Here is a 20127-nt window from a genome sequence, read left to right as displayed (position 1 = left end):
GGTACTTCTGGTCCCCACAAGAATAGTTAAACACGTCCACACAAACACTGAGGAGTTAACGTCTGGGGCTCTGTCGTAGCAGTAACTTGGCTGGTGATCAGCTGGCAGGCTGATCAGACAAAGTGCTCAATATGCTCCCTAATGGCCTCAGTCAGATTAATGATATCTGCTCCCTCTCATTTACCCTTCTCCCTCGCCCCTCCATTTGATCTCCATCCACCCCCTCCTCTCTCTCTGTCGGTCGCTCCCTCACCCCTCTATTTGATCTCCTCCTTCTTTTTTTCTCACACAGTCTGTCTTATTCCCCTTTTCATTTAGTAATTCCCTTCTCACCCCTCTGTTTGATATGTCTAGCTCTCTCTCCTTCTATTTCAACCGTTCCCTCTACACCATTCCCATTCCATTGTCTTTTTATTCCCACAGAGTATATATTTAATAAAGGGATGCTTAAGCAGTATCGTGGGTGGTGAGGTACTGTGGGTTGTGCCATTTTAGCATGTCTTGTAACTGGAAGGCCAATACAGCCAGGGCCCTTTGGGTGACAGACTGAGTTTTGCTGTGTCATGGTAATACTGTAGCTTCAGGGGACAGAGGTTTTTGTATGTGTGTGTGTGTGTGTGTGTGTGTGTGTGTGTGTGTGTGTGTGTGTGTGTGTGTGTGTGTGTGTGTGTGTGTGTGTGTGTGTGTGTGTGTGTGTGTGTGTGTGTGTGTGTGTGTGTGTGTGTGTGTGTGTGTGTGTGTGTGTGTTCTAACTGTAATGTCACATCTCCTGTTCTGACTCAGCCACTTGTTCAAAGGTCACACGGTAACGCCACACTTCGCTGACTGGAAACAACACAGTAAAGGACTGTGGGAATAGTACTACTGGCTACAGGGCGCAACTATCACAGGAGAGAGGTCAAGGTCAAGGCTCAGATAGAAAAGACAGATAATTGATTGATGACTAGATATAAATAACGAGCGGAGATGGAGCGAGAAAGAGAGATGTAAGTAAGACGGTGGAGGCTGCTGAGGGGAGAACGGCTCATAATAATGGTTGGAATGGCGCAAATGGAATGGCATCAAACACATGGTTTTTGAGACCATTCCACTGACTCCGCTCCAGTCATTACCACAAGCCTGTTCTCCCCAATTAAGGTGCCACCAAACTCCTGTGAAGTAAGAGTGAGTCAGATTCATTTCGTGTTGCGGTGTGGTCGTTGTCAGGAAGGAAACACTCAAAATCATTGGCAACAAATCTCCTAATGATAGTGATAAAGGATAAGGATAATGGGGGTGGGGGGCACGAAAAACCTCAGCACAACACTAATACGCAACGAGCGACGAGGGATTAGCAGAGGGCACAGCAAGTGGGGGAAAGGGAAAGGGGAAAGGGTTCCACAGAAAAAAGTAGAGAATAGTAGTAAACCAATCAAAGATGTCCTTTTAGTCAGTCAGCAAACAATAGCTGAACAAGAACTACAGCCTATAGCTGTCTTTTTGAGTGTGGGGTTTTATATTTATTCTTATGAGCACCTTCTTCCTTCAAATTCCTTTCCTCTCCTTTTCTTCTTTTATTCCCTAATTTTTCTCATTTGCTCTCGTCGCGAGTGGGCCGTATCTTCATCTCGGAGAACTTGAGGGAGTACTGCCAGCCGGTCCAGGTGGACCACTCGATGCCGTCGGCATAGGAGGTGTGCTGCCCGCGGAGATACTGTCCATTCAGGTTAGACGTGTGGCAGTTACGGTACCACCAGGCACCGTGGTAGAAGGAGGCACAGTTGTTCTCCGAGTGGTCGTTGTCCTTGTCTTTGGTGGTGAACTTCATTCCGTTGTGCTTTAGCAGAGCATCGCCTGTGTGGGTGGGGTGGGGGTGTGGGGGGGGTTGGATGGGTGGAAAACACATTCATGTTACATTCATGTACAAACGCACATGCATCATATTTACACAAACATGCACGCATACACACGAATGCACGCACAAGCACACACACACACCCACACAGTCAAATGAAATGGACAAGGGTGAACAGAGGAGAAATAGGGGATAGATTGGGAGACAAGAAAGGAGAAATAGATAATTAAGAGAGGTTGAGCGATAGAAGAGGCTTTAGAGAGAAATACAATTGATTCCAAATCTTCAGTGCTTTGATTTGTCTTTCCTGGCTAAACCAATGTCTTTCACCAGGGCCCTCTTACATCAGACAGTTCCAGAGCACCACTGCATTCCTAATTCATTTCCAAATGACTAAGGAACAATCAATCATTTCCATAAATGACGTGAGATCAGAGAGAGGCCTCCTCTCCTCTCTAAAGATCAGTCCTCATTACACAAACCACAGGGTTACAACACTTTGTGGTTCATTTATCAAAGGGCTCTATACTGACCTTTTTATCCTTCTGCTTTTACCATCGCCTCCCTAACGATCCGATGAGCGCACAACTGTCACATCGTGCACACACACACACACACACACACACACACACACACACACTTAAAAAGGAGCTTTGAAGCCTCAGCAGGATCTAAAAATACTCTGCGAGCATTTACAGAAACAGAATTAAAGAGAGGTACACGGGACACTGCTAGCTATAGGCTACGGCTTTGAGCTGAATGTCACACTTGGGTGGTTGGCTATGGAACGCCATTTGGGTCTTTGCGTGTAAAATAAGATACAGGTCAAATAATACTATTTGACACGGAAAATAAGCTTGTTGACCAATCAAGACCTGGATATGACTGCACATCAGATAATAATTTATCCTCTCTTGGGTAGGGGGCAGTATTTTGACATCTGGATGAAAAGCGTGCCCGTACTATACTGCCTGCTACTCAGGCCCAGAAGGTAGGATATGCATATTATTAGTAGATTTGGATAGAAAACACTCTGAAGTTTCCAAAGCTGTTTGAATGATGTCTGTGAGTATAACAGAACCCATATGGCAGGCAAAAACCTGAGAAAAAATCCAACCAGGAAGTGTGGAAATCTGAGGTTTGTAGTTTTTCAAGTGATTGCCTATCTAATACACAGTGTCTGTGGGGTCATTTTGCACTTCCTAAGGCTTCCACTAGATGTCAACAGTCTTTAGAATGTTGTTTCATGCTTCTACTGTGAATGGGGAGAGAATAAGAGCATATGGCGTTAGATGACTGAGAAAATGACATGAACTCAATCGCGCTCACACCCATGAGAGTTAGGTGTGTTCCTTTTCATTTCTGAAGACGAAAGAAAGGAATCGTCCAGTTGGAATATTATGGAAGATTTATGATAAAAACATCCTAAAGATTGATTCTATACATCGTTTGACATGTTTCTACAAATTGTAATATAACTTTTTTGACTTTTCGTCTCAACTTACTGCATTTGGATTACTCGACTGAACGCGCGAACAAATGGAGGTATTTGGACATAAAGATGAACTTTATCGAAAAAAACTTACATTTATTGTGGAACTGGGATGCCTGGGAGTGCATTCCGATGAAGATCATTAAAGGTAAGTTAATATTTATGTTATTTGTGACTTCTGTTGAATCCAAAATGGCGGGTATCTGTATGGCTTGTTTTGATGTCTGAGTGCTGTACTCAGATTATTGCAAAGTTTGCTTTCGCCGTAAAGCTTTTTTGAAATCTGACACAGCGGTTGCATTAAGGAGAAGTTTATCTGTAATTCTTTGAATAACAGTTGTATATTTTATCAACGTTTATGATGAGTATTTCTGTAAATTGATGTGCTTATTCACCGGAAGTTTTGGGAGGCAAAACATTTCAGAACATTACACGCCAATGTAAAATGTTTTTTTTGGATATAAATATGAACTTTATCGAGAGAAACATACATGTATTGTGTAACATGAAGTCCTATGAGTGCCATCTGATGAAGATCATCAAAGGTTAGTGATTAATTTTAGCTGTATTTCTGGTTTTTGTGACACCTCTCCTTGCTTGGAAAATGGCTGTGTGGTTTTCTTGTCTAGGCGCTGTCCTAACATAATCTAATGTTATGCTTTCACCTTAAAGCCTTTTTGAAATCGGACACTGTGATTGGATTAACGAGAAGTGTATCTTTAAAATGGGATATAATAGTTGTATGTTTGAGAAATTTGAATTATGAGATTTTTGTTGTTTTGAATTTGGCGCCCTGCTATTTCACTGGCTGTTGGCTAGCGTCCCACATCCCCAGAGAGGTTTTAACATGTTTTTTTTTACGTAGTTATTACACATTGATTACACCATTACTTGTATTTCATGTCATAGCATTCATCGATACGTATGCTATGATGCTGGCAAAGTTTTGTCTCGCGCATCTGCCGCTCCTTCACTTGAACACAGACATACTTCCCCAAGCTCTGGGACAGTGCTGGTCATAAAAAAAAGCTAGCTAGCTGATGGATGCAAACAATGTTTTTCCCCAAAAACATAGCGAAACAACATAATCTGTTTCAGTAGCTATAGTTAGCTATACTAGTTAGCTATACTATCTAGCTAGGTGTCATAATCTAAAATACCCCACATTTATAAAACTGTTATTTGATTAATGATGGTCGGACCCACCTATGTGAAGCTAGACACAATAAGGGTTAGCCACAATGGTTGAATTTGCGGTTCACCTTCAAAATAAAAGTCTCTAATTAAAAGGGATTCAAACGAATGCAAATAGTGACATAATAGAATAGATCATGCTAAACGAGGTTGGAATGTTGTTATATAAATTCAACAAAAGACAATTAGTTAATTTTACAAACATCTGTTGAAATCACTCTGTGGATGCATTAGACATTAGAATGGCATTGGGGGCATACTTATTTCACTTGGGTACTGAGCAGACTGATATCCCATTTCATTGATCCCAAGTCCTTAGGTAAGGTATTTTTCTTAAAACTGCATTGTTGGTTAAGGGCTTGTAAGTAAGCATTTCACTGTAAGGTCTACACCTGTTGTATTCAGTGCAAGTGACAAATACAATTTGATTTGATTTGAAGGCTGTACAGTGCAATATGAATGTCAATACGCACAATAGGCTCATTGGGGAGGTGATTTCCCACAGCCATGGTCCAGCAATAAGAGCTACGATGCTAATATTTGTGTAAACTCTTCACAGTTGTGTTCTGTGGCTCTAACAGAGTAGACTGATACCCCAATGCTCCACATTCCAACACTCCAACCTTGTTTAACATTATCTAGTCTAAATATGGCATGATTGCACCAATTGTAACCATTTGTGTCACTTTCAAAGAGTGAGTTTTATTTTGAAAGCGAACCGCAAATTCCACTATTGTGGCTAGTCCATATTGTGGCTAGCTTCAGAACACATAACCCGGTCCGTCAAACCTCACTAGCCAGATGAAGCTAGCTGGCTGCTTATAATGTTAGCTTTGGGCAACAGGGTTAAGTAGCTGCACAGCAAGTTATTTTCATAAACTGCAGTTCGATTTCAATAGGAGAACAACAAGTGGCTACCTAGCTAATATTTACTCACATCGGACCTAAATCATTGCTAAGAATTTTGAAAATGACTGGAGTTTCTACTGGTCGTTGTTTTCAGGCTGGTTGCATTGGTGCTAGCTAGGATGGTACCAAGCTAAAGTTTGTAATAACATCTGCATCAAAGATATTTGCAAACATTTTTGATCCTGCTCTTATTTCACACAGACATTTTCCCATTCGGTCGAACAAATAATGCCTTATTACCAATGCGGTATTGTAAACACAACGTGCAAATTCAGCACAACAACATTCTATAATATAATTTTTGTTATTTGCCATGTCAAATTAAAAGCTTATTTGATGAGTCAAATAGTATTATTTGACGTGTACCTGTTTTGACACGCAAAGACCCAAACGGCGTTCCATAGTTGGCTTACTGTCAGTGGCACTACACATGGGGATGTTGAGTGATGTCATTCTGTCCCACAAAAATCAACGATTTCAAAGAATTATGTATTTTGTGTCTAAACTCTTCAGGCTTTTGATGAGCAAAATCCCTCTCTTTCCCTCGCTCCCTCTCTCAACCTTTCTGTAATTCTTCATGGTGTGTCTGTGACCAGAGGGGGATAGAGGGATGAGCGTTTTATAAAATAATGCCTCACAAAGTAGAGGAAAACACTCCTCTCCAGCGGTGAAGTGTTCTCTAGCATCTCATCAGGGCAACTAAATCCATTAATTGCCCAGGCAGGGTGTGGCCACATCACCACTCCACTCCCTCCAATTCCATTTTTCCACAGTAACTCGCAGCGCCACCAGTTCCGACTGGGCGCGTTTCAGCATTCACACAGAAACATTTAAAAAAAAAGATAAAAGCATTTAACCCCAACCCAATGTGACAACGTGATAATGGTTGCCGGATAATACGAAACAATGGGAGAGAGAGAGGAACCAGGCTAGCAGCACTTAGCGTGTCATTTGCAGTCCACTCAGTGTAACCTTGTCTGGCTGAAGGGAAGTGGATGGGACAAGGTGGCTCCACTGAACACTGTTAGAGTCCAGCTGCTTCCAGCCGCAATGACCACCTGTCCACTGAGAACAGAGGGGTATCCTACGATGCAAGCTAGATCTACTCAGGGTTTTCTAAAGCTAATCAGCTTCAGTTAGCTTCACATTCCAGCTCAGGCTTTATCCGTATTACGACGGTGGATATTGTTTGTCCACCTGCCGCTAACTCTAACAGGCTTGTAACTGCGTGTGCATGTCAATAACACTAGAGCTAACATGAACATAAAACACTGGTGACACCCTGGTGTGTGGGTAAGTCCAGGTGGCAGGTGGGGGACAGGGGGAGCAGATAGCTGCTTAGTGGCTATTCAGCAGCCTGATGGTCGAGAGGAAGAAGCTATTGGCCAGTCTGACAGTTTTCGGGGACGGGATGGCTCGTCGAACACCAAGCTCTTCATTGAGACATTTCTGAAACATCAATCTATAGGCGAGTCAGTGCCACATTTTCATTTGTGCCGGATTCAATGTGAAAGAAAAGGTAGCCTAGAGGTTAGAGCATTGGGACAGTAACCGAAAGTGTTACTGGATCGAATTCCTGAGCTGACAAGGTAAAAATCTGTCGTTCTACCCCTGAACAAGGCAGTTAACCCACTGTTTCCCGGTAGGCTGTCATTGTAAATAAGAATTTGTTCTTAACTGACTTGCCTTGTCAAATAAAGTTTAAATAAAAAAATGTGCTGTCTTTATTTGATTACTTATTGTTAATGCCGTCTTTCGGGTGCTTATCAATGCACAAGTACCTTTTTTTCCCACTCCTATGGATGCTGTGTAAAGTTTAAAATCTATTCTGTCATTACCATGTAACATAAAAAATATTTACTTTGATAAATACAATATTTAATCAGTTGTCTTCCTCAAATGAAGGGGATGATGATGCAATCTTTGCAAGAGGAAGGGAATCTGATTTCATTGGTGCTCAACTCGTGGCTCAGTCATTTCAATCAGGGTAAGTGGAGTTAGCCGTGAGTTAGCCTGCACCGGAGAAGGTTAGCTCTGAAAGAGCCATAGAAATGTACCTGGCTAAAAGGTGAGCCACTTTCGTATGACCAGTTATCATGAGTTGAACTCAGAGTTAACCAAAGTTACCTCGCTAACTCCTCAAACCTGCTTCATAGGATACTCCTCAGATCAGAGAAAATGTGTGAGTGAGAGTGTGTGTGTGATAATAACAATAACAGTGGTACTAAGGAGGGAGAGGCTAGTGTGCTGCAGTGGGATTCAAATGTCCAATAGGCATGTTGTCAGTCGAAGGTTAGTGGTTTTGAGGTAGGAAGAGCGGATACAAGCATTACACTGTAAAACATTAGGGTTCCTCAAGGGTTCTTTGGGAAGGGTGATGTTCTATGTGGAACCATAATGGCTCAAAGAACCCTTTAAGCTCTTCAATGGTTCTTTACAGTTCACAAAATGGTTCTTTGCTCTTTTAGTCATAATTTAATTGTCCAGTTTATCTAATGTGTTGTGTTATGCCATTACATATTATATCTGGCTATCGCCAGTGATGGTGTCTTGTGAATGACTCACGTATGGCCTTGTGTCAATTGAAAACAGTTGACTAAATCAGTCAGTGGTTCTCAATTCTCTACTCAATGACCCCCAGCTGTTCCAAAGGTAGCTTACTTGATTACTTGTCAATACAATAACAACACATATGGAGTTTTAACAATATAATATGGCTGACCAGAATAAAAAACCCATATGGTTCTTCAAAATGATCTACAAAGAGCCTTTTAGAATGAGATGGATTCTTTATACAATCATTATTAACAAAGGTTCTATAAAGAACCACAAAAAAAGGGTTTCATGTAGCCCCAAAAATGGTTGTAACCATAGCACAACACTTTTTTTGGTGCTATATAGAACCTATGTTAATGGTCATTTATAGAGCATCAAAAAAGGTTCTATATAGCACCAAAAAGGGTTCTGCTATGGTTACAAGCCAAATAACCCCTGTCTGGTACTATTTATAACCATTATTTATTTGTGTACAAGCCATTTACACAACACTCTCTCTTTCTGCAAAACCTGCTTGTGACAACACTCTCTCCCTCATCTCCTCTATAACCCCCTCTTCCCATAGCTCCATCTCTCATCTGTCCCTCTTCTCTCTCTGTGTGCTCAGTTCTCAGTACTCCACTCCCCAAAGGTTCTTTAAATTGATTATTTGTTGTGACAGGCATCTGGCAGTGTTTTGTTTATGCTGCCGGTCAACCACAGTAATTAATTGGGTAGTAATTTATTCACGGTGACGGGATTGCGGCTGAGATGTGATGTTTGGGGAACAGATATACGCAGACGCATACGGTCTGTCCTTGTTTCTCTCTCCCTGTCCGTCCACGCTGTGGAGACCAAACCAAACACTTCCATCCCTCCTTCCCTCAGCACTTAACAATAAACTACTGCAGAGGACACAACGGTTTTTACTATAGACAGTCAATGCATTGTTGAGTTATACGTATTTGATGAGTAAACTGGGGCTTCTACATATGTGTTTAAGTGCAGCTTAACTTTGCTTTGGGTACCTCGGTGTCTCAGTCTATAACAACCCAATCTATAATTTGAATCAAATTTAAATGTAAAATGTTCATTGAAGATGAGAGTTCATTAGGTTGATACTTTATTGATTAACAAAGTGAACTGGTCATTCAGATATATGTACCTGCGTTTCCGGAGTAATCTCCAACGGTCAGTGGATATCCATCATCATCAGGGTCCACAGAGAACAGGCCAACTCCAAACATCCCATACTGGGCATAGGCTGTACTGTTGTCAAAGTCCTCCAGGTCAATCCTCAACTCATAGTTGCCCTGGATGGAGAGAGCATGGATCTGCTTCAACCCTAGAGAGAGAGAGAGAGAGAGAGAGAGAGAGAGAATGAAGGACAAAGAAGGAGCAATAGGAAGGGAAGGAGAGAGTTAGAGTTGACCGATCAGAGCCATTCCCTGGGCGAGAGAGACCCCTTGTTGCCTTGAGACAACACCCACACCAAAGTAATTTCATTTCAGGAGCAGCATCCGCTTCGTACTGTGCCATGTGTCTTCAAGGAAAACAAGAACACACTTAACGTCCCTGCCCACCAGTCAGTTCCCAGAAGTCAACCTGCTACACTAAGTGAGAGGTCCCCTCAGAGCAGCAGGTTGCTCTGTCTGGATGCTTTAACCCATGGTCTGTCACATAACATAAAAAACAGCACTGCTCTCACTCCCGAGTCCTCACAAAGCACACACTCTGATGGACACATACACGAACGTGAGCATGCACTCATGCACACACACACACACACACACGTTTGTTTTATTATCCTTTTGGTGACCAAATAATTGATTCCCATTCTAAATCCTATTTTCCCTAACCGTAAACCTAACCCTTAACCTATCCCTAATCTTAACCCCACACCCCTAACCCTAAATCCTACCCTTAACCCTAATCCTAATTGTAACCCAGCCCTAAACTTAACCCCTAAACCATGAAAAAGCGTTTTTGCTTTTGGAGACAGGCGAAATGTGACTGACTGCCTCCATTTGGACATATGAAGCTACATGTTTAAATTATGTTTTTTTTACATTGGATAAAAGTAAAGACTCAGAGCTACAAAATTCTATATCATACACTGCATTTGAGGAACAATGGGAAAGCAATTCTGCTTTGAAAGTTGATAAACTTGTAACCCCACTTTTGAGAAAATGGCTCTTGAAGCGTTTTATTACACCTACTGGAGAGCTCTTCTTAGTCTACACTCATTCAGAATCGTTCACACCCTCTTAAGCCTTAGCCCCACCCATTTCTTTAAGGATTCACATGTGGCCATGTGCTAAACAGAGTGAGTAGTGTAGTAAAAATTTCAAGACTAAAAGTGGTAAAAGTAGTAGCCTACAATAAGCCTATATCCTAATATGACTTTGGTTCAGGTCATGTTGTTCTTCACATTACCGTCTCTGCTAAACACACTATATCAAATAAAATCTAAGTTTATTTGTCACATGCACAGCATACAGAAGGTGTCTAAGTGGAAGGGTCTCTACAGAAGGTGTAAACGGTACAATGAAATGGGTAATTGCATATTTCCATAGTAGCAATATCAAAAATAAAAAATGTCAATATAAAAAAAGAACAAAAAGTGTCAACGCCAGTAGAGAAAGAACAAAATAATATAGAGCATGTACAAGAATAATATCAATAACAATATCAGCGCTAGATGAGGTAGTTATGTACGTACAATCAGGGGTAAAGTGGCTGGGCATCAGGATAAAAAAATGAATAGCAGCAGCAACATATGGCATGTGTGTGTTAGGAGAGAGTCATGTGAATGTGCATAGAGGCACTGCAGAAAGCCCGGATGACTGGGAACTCGCCCCCATTGATGAACTGGTCCATCCACACCACGCATGAACAAGGGAATCTATATGAGCCTGTTTCTGTCCTGCCCTTAACTTTGGTGCAGGGCATGTGATATCCATGGTCTCTTTGTTGTAAAAGTCCCTGATCTTCTCAAAAAGATGCGCATGTCTAGTTGTGTCCAGTCCAAGTGGTGCTTGTACAGGCAGACCATCTATGGGAGGAAGGACGTCAGCATTGTGCAGCAGCTGAAACCTGGTCCAGACTGAGTCTGAATGCTCCTTGGTGACAACAACACCAGACTCCAGAGCATCGAAGCTGTAAAACAGGAAAATAGACCAAAAAATAAAGACCTTAAATAAAATAAATTCACCTCCCAAGTTTAGATTAGAATAATAACCTTATACAATGCAATGAAAATGATATTCACTTGAAGTGCTGGTACTGCTTGATCTGTGGCAACGGCCTGAAGTATTGGGGTCAGGTGTTGTTGCCAGCCATAGCTTTCCACCAGCACCGTACCATCCTCCAGTCTCCTTGTATGACTGGTGGAGGAGAGTCAGGCGGGTTCTACTGATGCTGAAAGACAAATTCCAGATTCAAATATTTTATTATACAACAGATGGCCGCAATCACCTCCAACTTGATGGGTCATGTAATCATCTGGCGAAGGGGAGTCTTTTATTTAGACATGTAGCTAGCTAAACAATGAACCATAATCCCAACCCATAGAGTGCTAGCAATACCAAACGATTGTCATAGCTAGCTAAAGTTAACCAACTAGGTTCAATGTTAGTTAGCTAGCTAACATTAGGCTATAACTAGCAATGGAAATGGCATTCTGAGATAATATTACTACACAGATCGTACACATAATGTTAGCTAGCGAGCCTGACAGCTAACATTAGCTAGCTAACAATATGCTTTAACTTGGGGTCTTTTGTCTAGACATGCAGCTAGCTAGCTAACTAAGGAATTAACCATAATCCAAATCCATAGAGTACTAGCAATACCAACCAATTGTCATAGCAAGCTAAAGCTAACCAAGTAACTAGCAATGCAAATGGCTTTCTGAGATAATATTACTACACAGAAAATGTAGCTAGACTCTTACCCGTATACATGGTTGAACACTTCACAGAAGACTGCAACCCCTTTTGTTAAATAAGACGTCCTGTGTCATTTCCATTTTGTTTGTACAGCTTGAATGGCCCGTTGTGTCAAGTCACTCTGGTTCACACTGACCATGTGCAAAGCCATAACAATCATCAGATCTTTCTACCTCTCTGTCACAGATGCCATGGTTGCCCTTAGTTTGAAGATGTAATACGGAGACAGGTGTTTTATACAACAGCCTTCTGTGTTCTCTTTTCGACTCCCTCTGCATAGTCAATTAAATGACAGAATTGTATGAATCTCGTTATCATACTCTGCTTCCACCAGGCATTCCACTGATTTCAAAACTTGGTCAACTTCATGATCGCCATTTCTTCCCCATCACTGTAATCAAGACTCTACAATGTCTGGTTCAATGACAATGTGTTTACCTAAATCAGGGATTTCCTTAACGTCTGATTAATTTTTAGAGTCAGAGAGAGTCAGCATGGCACGATCGTCCTCCAGAAAGTAGTCCATCACAATTGTTTCCTACTGACCTTTGTCGATAACCCTTAATAAATTCAGGGCAACAATGTTATTGAGAGCAGTAGCAACACATTTGCTGTTCTCCATTGCTAACGTTATATATACATATACATATATATATTAAAAAAACAGCAGGCAAGAGTGTGCAAGCGGCATTGAAACCTGTGTGCACCTACGTTGTAAAATTTAATTCATAGGCTAGGTTGTAGCAACCTCATGATGGGTATAGGGAACATTTGAGTATCATGTAGTAGCCTAAACCTATCGCTGTTACATTGAACTGGGGGAATGGAATATGAATGAGAGTCATCCAATATGCTGTAATAGAAATAAAGTCATGCTCATTAAACGGCACTAACCGCCACTGCTACACATAACGAGCAGCTCATTTTATAGACAGAAGATGGTACACGGCAGACCAATCCGAACTCATCTCTCTGTATTTCCAGCCTATTCATTATCACAGCCAATCATGGCTAGCGGGGAAGGTTCCTGGCTTTTTCCATGGCTAAATCAACTACGCTTGTAATTTAACAATTGTATTCGTATTTGCAGATGGCATACACGTTTGTATTAAGGCACATGAAAGTTCACATGTTCCAGAAGGCCAAAAAACGCATTTAGATATATATATTTTTTTGCTAATATAATTCACATGCCTCTCATATGAAGTAGTGACGTGCAACATATGCCTAGTTTCCTGAAACAAGTCACAAATGTTTTGTGTGTGTGAATGGACACGACCCAGTCACTGAGTTTGGAAGCTCCCATGACAGGAACTCAATACGAAAGACTCATCTTGTCCCGATCATACAATCTTCAGCTGGCTATGGGTCAATTTCACTCCATTCCAACTCTGTAGTCAAGATTGAAAACTCAATATTTCAAAATAAACAAACCCAGTGATTGACATTACAGGCTGTGAAGTGACTCACTCAGTGAGTCTGTTTCAGTTCAGGCATGTCATGGCTGTCTCACAATGAACTCTAATTAAGAGAGTGTGAGAGTGAAACAGAGTGCGAGAGAGAGCGACAAAGACAGAGCGAGGGCGTTGCCATTCCTCCTTCCACACATCCTTGCCCCCTCCTGATCCTTGGTTTCCCGTGGTGTGTAGACTGTTGGTGCTTCCAGGCCAGAGCTCTGCACTCCTGAGATCAAAGAGACTGACAGACAGAGCAGAACAGGAACACGCCTCCCTCCTGACCAAACTGGGTTCTCCAGTCACTCTGAGCTGTTTCAGTGAAAAGCACACTGCATTACAGCGACGATAGACTAACAGAGGGGGACTGCAGCTTAGTACATACCAGCCTCTAGCTTTGGTGTTCAAAACACATTCTACGGTTACGGGTGTTATCTTAGGATGAAAAGATATTCGAAAGAGAAATAATGAAAGTAAAGCTTGATTTTCCGCAGGCTGTGTAGCTTCAAACCGATGTTGTGTCTTGAGATTTCACGGATCCGATATGATTACTTAACTGTATGCAATGGGAACAGCCTCTGATAGTTTAAAGTCACAGTGAAGATATGCAATAATGCTTATATTATATACTGTAGCAGTGCAGAAACAATATAAGATATCCTAAATAAGCAAGAGAACAGCTGTTCACAACTGTGGTGCTTGGTTGACATTTCACGCAGCAACAGGTGTCAATGTAACCTGGTTCCAGATCTGTTTGTGATGTTTTGCCATATACTTGTCACTCATTGTCAAGTCAAACACACTGTAAATGTAATCCTGTAATTTTTACAGTGAATAACTGTAGATTTATAGGACCTTTACTATAACACAAATTTACAGAATATTACTGGAACAGTACAAGATGCTGTATTCTTAGAATTTACAGTGCATTGCTGGAAGCACAGTGGTTAGTAAACTGTTGCAGATGTACAGTGCATGTACTTACATGTACTTGATATATACACACTGAACAAAAATATAAACAAAACATGTAACAATTTCAAAGATTTTACTAAGTTACAGTTCAGAAATCAGTCAATTGAAATAAATTAATCATGCCCTAATCTATGGATTTCACATGACTGGGAATACAGATATGCATCTGTTGGTAACAGATAGCTTTAAAAATAGATAGAGGCATAGATCAGAAAACCAGTCAGTATCTGATGTGACCACCATTTGCCTCATGCAGCGTGACAGATCTCCTTCACATAGAGTTGATCAGGCTGTTGATTGTGAGAGCATCCAAAACATGCTCAATGGGTGACATGTCTGGTGAGCATGCAGGCCATTTTCAGCTTCCAGGAATTGTGTACAGATCCTTGCGACAAAGGGCCATGCATTATCATGCTGAAACAAGAGGTGATGGCGGTAGATGAAAGACACGACAATGGGCCTCAGGATCGAGTCACGGTATCTCTGTGCATTCAAATTGCCATCAATAGAATGCAATTGTGTTTGTAGTTCGTAGTTTATGCCTGCCCATGCCATAACCCCACCACCACTATGGGGCACTTTGTACACAATGTGGAAATCTGCAAACATTAAATTCTCTGGGTACAGCTCTGGTGGACATTCCTGCAGTCAGAATGCATACAATTCACAGAGCCTATTTTGTAACAGTTTAATTAGATTAGAAGTATTCAGTATTTTCTAACACAAATATATATTTGGAAATACCCCACTTAAGTACAACATTCTCAGTAATGGTAATATCATTTTTTACTTGTTATGACTGTGGTATATTCTTGTTTACCTTAGTTTAATACACTGAATGTAAGTCGCTCTGGATAAGAGCATCTGCTAAATGACCAAAATGTAAAATTGCACACTTGCGAAGCATTTAGCAGCTCTTATCCAGAGTGACTAACAGTCAGCTAATTAAACTAAGGTTGATAAAAAAAACACATATTACAGTCGTCTCAAGTAAAACGTTTATGTAACCGTTACTGGGAATGTTGTTGAAGTTAAAGATAGATTGGTCTTCATCGTGTCCTGTATCTGTATTACGATGCACTATGTGAACGAAAGTATGTGGAAGCATGCTTTTTGAACATCTCATTCTGAAGTCAAGGGCATTAATATGGAGTTGGTCCCCCCTTTTCTGCCATGACAATCTCCACTCCTCTGGGAAAGATTTCCACTAGATGTTCCAAATTGCTGTGGGGACTTGCTTCCATTCAGCTGCAAGAGCATTAGTGAGGTTGGGCACTGATGTTGGGATAATAGGCCTGGCTTGCAGTCGGTGTTCCAATTCATCCCAAAGGTGTTTGATGGGGTTGAGGTCGGGGCTCTTTGCAGGCCGGTCAAGTTCTTCCACACCGATCTCGACAAACCATTTCTCTTTGTGCACAGGGGCATTCCCCAAACTGTTACCACAAAGTTGAAAGCGCAGAATCGTCTAGAATGTCATTGTATGCTGTAGTGGTAAGATTTCCCTTCAATGGAACTAAAGGGCCTAGACAAAACCATGAAAAACAGCCCAGACCATTATTTCTCCTCCACCACACTTTACAGTTGGCACAATGCATTCGGACAGGTAGCATTCTTCTGGCATCAGCTGAACCCAGATTCGTCCGTTGGAATGCCAGATGGGTGATTCATCACTCCAGAGAACGTGTTTCCACTGCTCCAGAGTCCATTGGTGGCGAGCTTTACACCACTCCAGCCGACGCTTGACATTACACATGGTGATCTTAGGCTTGTGTGTGGCTGCTCGGCCATGGAAACCCATTCATGAAACATTCATGAAACTCCCGATGAACAGTTCTTGTGCTGACGGTGCTTCCAGGGGCAGTTTGGAACTTGGTAGTGAGTGTAGCAGAGAATTATTTTTTACACGCTACGCACTTCAGCACTCGGCGGTCCCATTCTGTGAGCTTGTGTGGCCTACCACTTTGCGACTGAGCGGTTGTTGCTCCTAGAAATCTTCACTTCACAATAACAGCACCTACAATTGACTGGGGCAGCTCTAGCAGGGCAGAAAGTTTGACAAACTGACTTGTTGAAAAGGTGGCATCCTATCACGGTGCCACATTGAAAGTCAGTGAGCTCTTCAGTAAGACCATTCTACTGCTAATGTTTTCCTATGGACATTGAATGGCTGTGTGCTCAATTTTAATACACCTGTCAGCAACAGGTTTGGCTGAATTAGCCAAATCCACTTATTTGAAGGGGTGTCCACATATTTTACTATATATAGTGTACCTTTTGAATGTATATTTTCCTGATCTCTGGCTAGTACAAATTGGTACTTTAATATTAACAGTAACTTGCCACCAACTTCCTGTAAGTTACTGGAAAATGCAAAGCAATGACCGTACACAGTACAAAAAGTTAATGCTACTGTAATCATGTTGGTATTTTACTGTAATTACATGTGATTAGTGCAAGCAGGTTGGCTGTTAGGTATTTGATATTACAGAATGTTTGTGAACATGTGTAGTTTTATATCACTTGCTCGTCTACAGACCTAAAAAAATGTTACCAACCGGCTGTGATTGTAGGTCTAAACCAATCAAAGGATGTGGTTTAACTCTAATCTACCCCTATATACGTACATTCAATTGTTAGGGAAATACTACCATATATCAGTTCAATTGGTACAGCATTCTCACTAACATGTCAAACAATTATACATTAGCCACTTACAATGCACATCTCAAAATATGTTAACTTCTTATGGATGGTGGCAGTATTGAGTCGCTTGGAAGACTGACGTGCCCAGAGTAAACTGCCTCCTACTCACTCCCAGAAACTAAGATATGCATATTATTAGTAGATTTGGATAGAAAACACTCTGAAGTTTCTAAAACTGTTGAATGATGTCTGTGAGTATAACAGAACTCATATGGCAGGCAAAAACCTGAGAACAAATCCAACCAGGAAGTGATTTTTAGTTCTTCTATCTAATCCCTGTTCAAACTACAGTGTCTGCGGGGTCATTAGAAACTTGTTTCATGCGTCTCCTGTTACTGGGCAGAGAATAGGAGCTCAGTCTATCAGTGGACTGCCTGGGACCAGTGAGTTGTTTACTTCACGGGCACATTTGGCGCCCCGCTCATTCTTTTTCTTCTGTAATGAATACGCTATTGTCCGGTTGGAATATTATCAACGTTTTAGGTTAAAAAGACCCTAAGGATTGATTGTAAACATTGTTTGACATGTTTCTACGAACGGTAATTTTACATTTACATTTAAGTCATTTAGCAGACGCTCTAATCCAGAGCGACTTACAAATTGGTGCATTCACCTTATGATATCCAGTGGAACAACCACTTTACAATAGTGCATCTAAATCTTTTAGAAGGATTACTTTATCCTATCCTACTTTATCCTATCCTAGGTATTCCTAGGTATTCCTTAAAGAATGGAACTATTTTACTTTTTGTCTCTTATTTTATGCTCACGCGTTATGCCTTTGGATAGTGATCTGTACGCACAAACAAAATTGAGGTATTTGGACATAAATATGGAGTATTTCGAACAAAAAGAACATTTCTTGTGGAAGTAGGAGTCCTGGTAGTGCATTCCGACCAAGATCAGCAAAGGTAAGGGAATATTTATAATACTAATTCTGAGTTTAGTTGACTCCAGAACTTTGCTGGTATCTGTATAGCTTGCTTTGATGGTTGAGCTATTTTAAAATCTGACACAGCGGTTGCATTAAGGAGTAGTATATCTATAATTCTTTCAATAACTGTTGTAAAGTTTATCAATGTTTATGATGAGTATTTTTGTAAATTGATGTGCTCATTCACCAGAGTTTTGGTGGGAATACATTTTCTGAACAACACGCGCCAATGTAAAATGGGGTTTATGGATATACATATGAACTTTATCGAACAAAACATACATGTATTTTGTAAAATTGAGTCCTGGGAGTGTCATCTGATGAAGATCATCAAAGGTTAATAATTAATTTTTGCTGACTTTCTGGTTTTTGTGATGCCTCTGCTTGCTTGGAAAATGGCTGTGTGGTTTTTCTGGTTTAGGTGCTGTCCTAATATAATCTAATGTTTTGCTTTCGCCGTAATGCCTTTTTGAAATCGGACACTGTGGTTAGATTAAGGAGAATCTTATCTTTAAAATGGTGTATAATACTTGTATGTTTGAGAAATTTTAATTATGAGATTTTTGTTGTTTTGAATTTGCCGCCGTGCACTTTCACTGGCTGTCGTCATATCAATCCCACTAACGGGATTCAAGCCATAATAATTTTTAATGAGCCAGCAATTCTTTCCAATTCCACAACCCTTTCCCACAATGCACCATAATTCATAGTATGCTGCTTTAAATATACAGCAAAACAGGTAATACAGTGCTTTAACAATTTGTTACAGTCTAACCCTTTTACAGGGGCTGAGTCACTGACTTACTGGTGTTCTTCCATGCCGTCCATGGGAGGGGTGCGTCACTTGAGTAGGTTGAGCCACTGACGTGGTCTTCCTGTCTGGGTTGGCGCCCCCCCCTTGGGTTGTGCCGTGGCGGACATCTTTGTGGGCTATACTCGGCCTTGTCTTCGGACGGTAAGTTGGTGGTTGTAGATATCCCTCTAGTGGTGTGGGGGCTGTGCTTTGGCAAAGTGGGTGGGGTTATATCCTGCCTGTTTGGCCCTGTCCGGGGGTATCATCGGATGGGGCCACAGTGTCTTCTGATCCCTCCTGTCTCAGCCTCCAGTATTTATGCTGCAGTAGTTTATGTGTCGGGGGGCTAGGGTCAGTCTGTTACATCTGGAGTATTCTCTTGTCTTATCCGGTGTCCTGTGTGAATGTAAATATGCTCTCTCTAATTCTCTCTTTCTTTCTTTCTTTCTTTCTCTCGGAGGACCTGAGCCCTAGGACTACCTGGCATGATGACTCCTTGCTGTCCCCAGTCCACCTGGCCATGCTGCTGCTCCAGTTTCAACTGTTCTGCCTGCGGCTACGGAACCCTGACCTGTTCACCGGACGTGCTTGTTGCACCCTCGACAATTACTATGATTATTATTATTTGACCATGCTGGTCATTTACGAACATTTTAACATCTTGACCATGTTCTGTTATAATATCCACCCGGCACAGCCAGAAGAGGACTGGCCACCCCTCATAGCCTGGTTCCTCTCTAGGTTTCTTCCTAGGTTTTTGGCCTTTCTCAGGAGTTTTTCCTAGGGAGTTTTTCCCAGCCACCGTGCTTCTTTCACATGCATTGCTTGCTGTTTGGGGTTTTAGGCTGGGTTTCTGTACAGCACTTTGAGATTTCAGCTGATGTACGAAGGGCTATATAAATAAATTTGATTTGATTTGATTTGCATGTTTGGCTTAACTATTCCATAAGTAGCAAGAAAGCAGTGAAGACTGGCACCAAGGGTAACAGGAGCCAATGGTATTTCTCAGACACACCACATCAGAAATAAAGTTTAACACTCTCTCTTCCTTTGCAAACCCCACCAAACTTAACGTCTAGTGGCTCAGTCTGATTTGAATTCACTGCTAATCCTCCAGCTCTGTCAGTCTCAGTGTGCTCTGACAGAGAGGGCTGATGAGGGCTAAAGAAAAGGCCTAATTTGAGAGCAAACCCTGGTGAAAAAGCCCCATTAACATTCAGTTATGTTGACTCCCGGGTAATGTCCCAAATGGCACTCTATTTTCTACATAGTGCACAACTTTTGAACAGGACCCATCGTGCTCTCGTCAACTGTAGTACACTTTTTAGTGAATAGGGTGCAGTTTGGGACACAC

General features: G+C 41.5%; 1 protein-coding gene across 3 annotated transcripts in view; it reads right to left on the bottom strand.

The window, feature by feature from the left end:
* Positions 1-1551: 1551 nt before the first annotated feature.
* The window catches only part of LOC115203860 (fibrinogen C domain-containing protein 1-like), a 241642-nt gene continuing 223066 nt past the window's right edge, over positions 1552-20127 (bottom strand). For all 3 annotated transcript variants that reach the window (XM_029768909.1, XM_029768910.1, XM_029768911.1), the window contains 2 exons: positions 9130-9309; positions 1552-1833 (listed from right to left, as the gene is read on the bottom strand). In XM_029768909.1, coding sequence (XP_029624769.1) covers positions 1571-1833; positions 9130-9309 — 443 coding nt within the window. In that variant the 3' untranslated portion in view covers positions 1552-1570. The remainder of the gene's footprint in view (positions 1834-9129; positions 9310-20127) is intronic.

The sequence above is a fragment of the Salmo trutta genome, chromosome 12, assembly GCF_901001165.1.
Source record: "Salmo trutta chromosome 12, fSalTru1.1, whole genome shotgun sequence".
NCBI lineage: Eukaryota > Metazoa > Chordata > Actinopteri > Salmoniformes > Salmonidae > Salmo > Salmo trutta.
The sequence above is the reverse complement of the archived record's forward strand: the minus strand, read 5'-3'. Positions and strand labels throughout refer to the sequence as shown.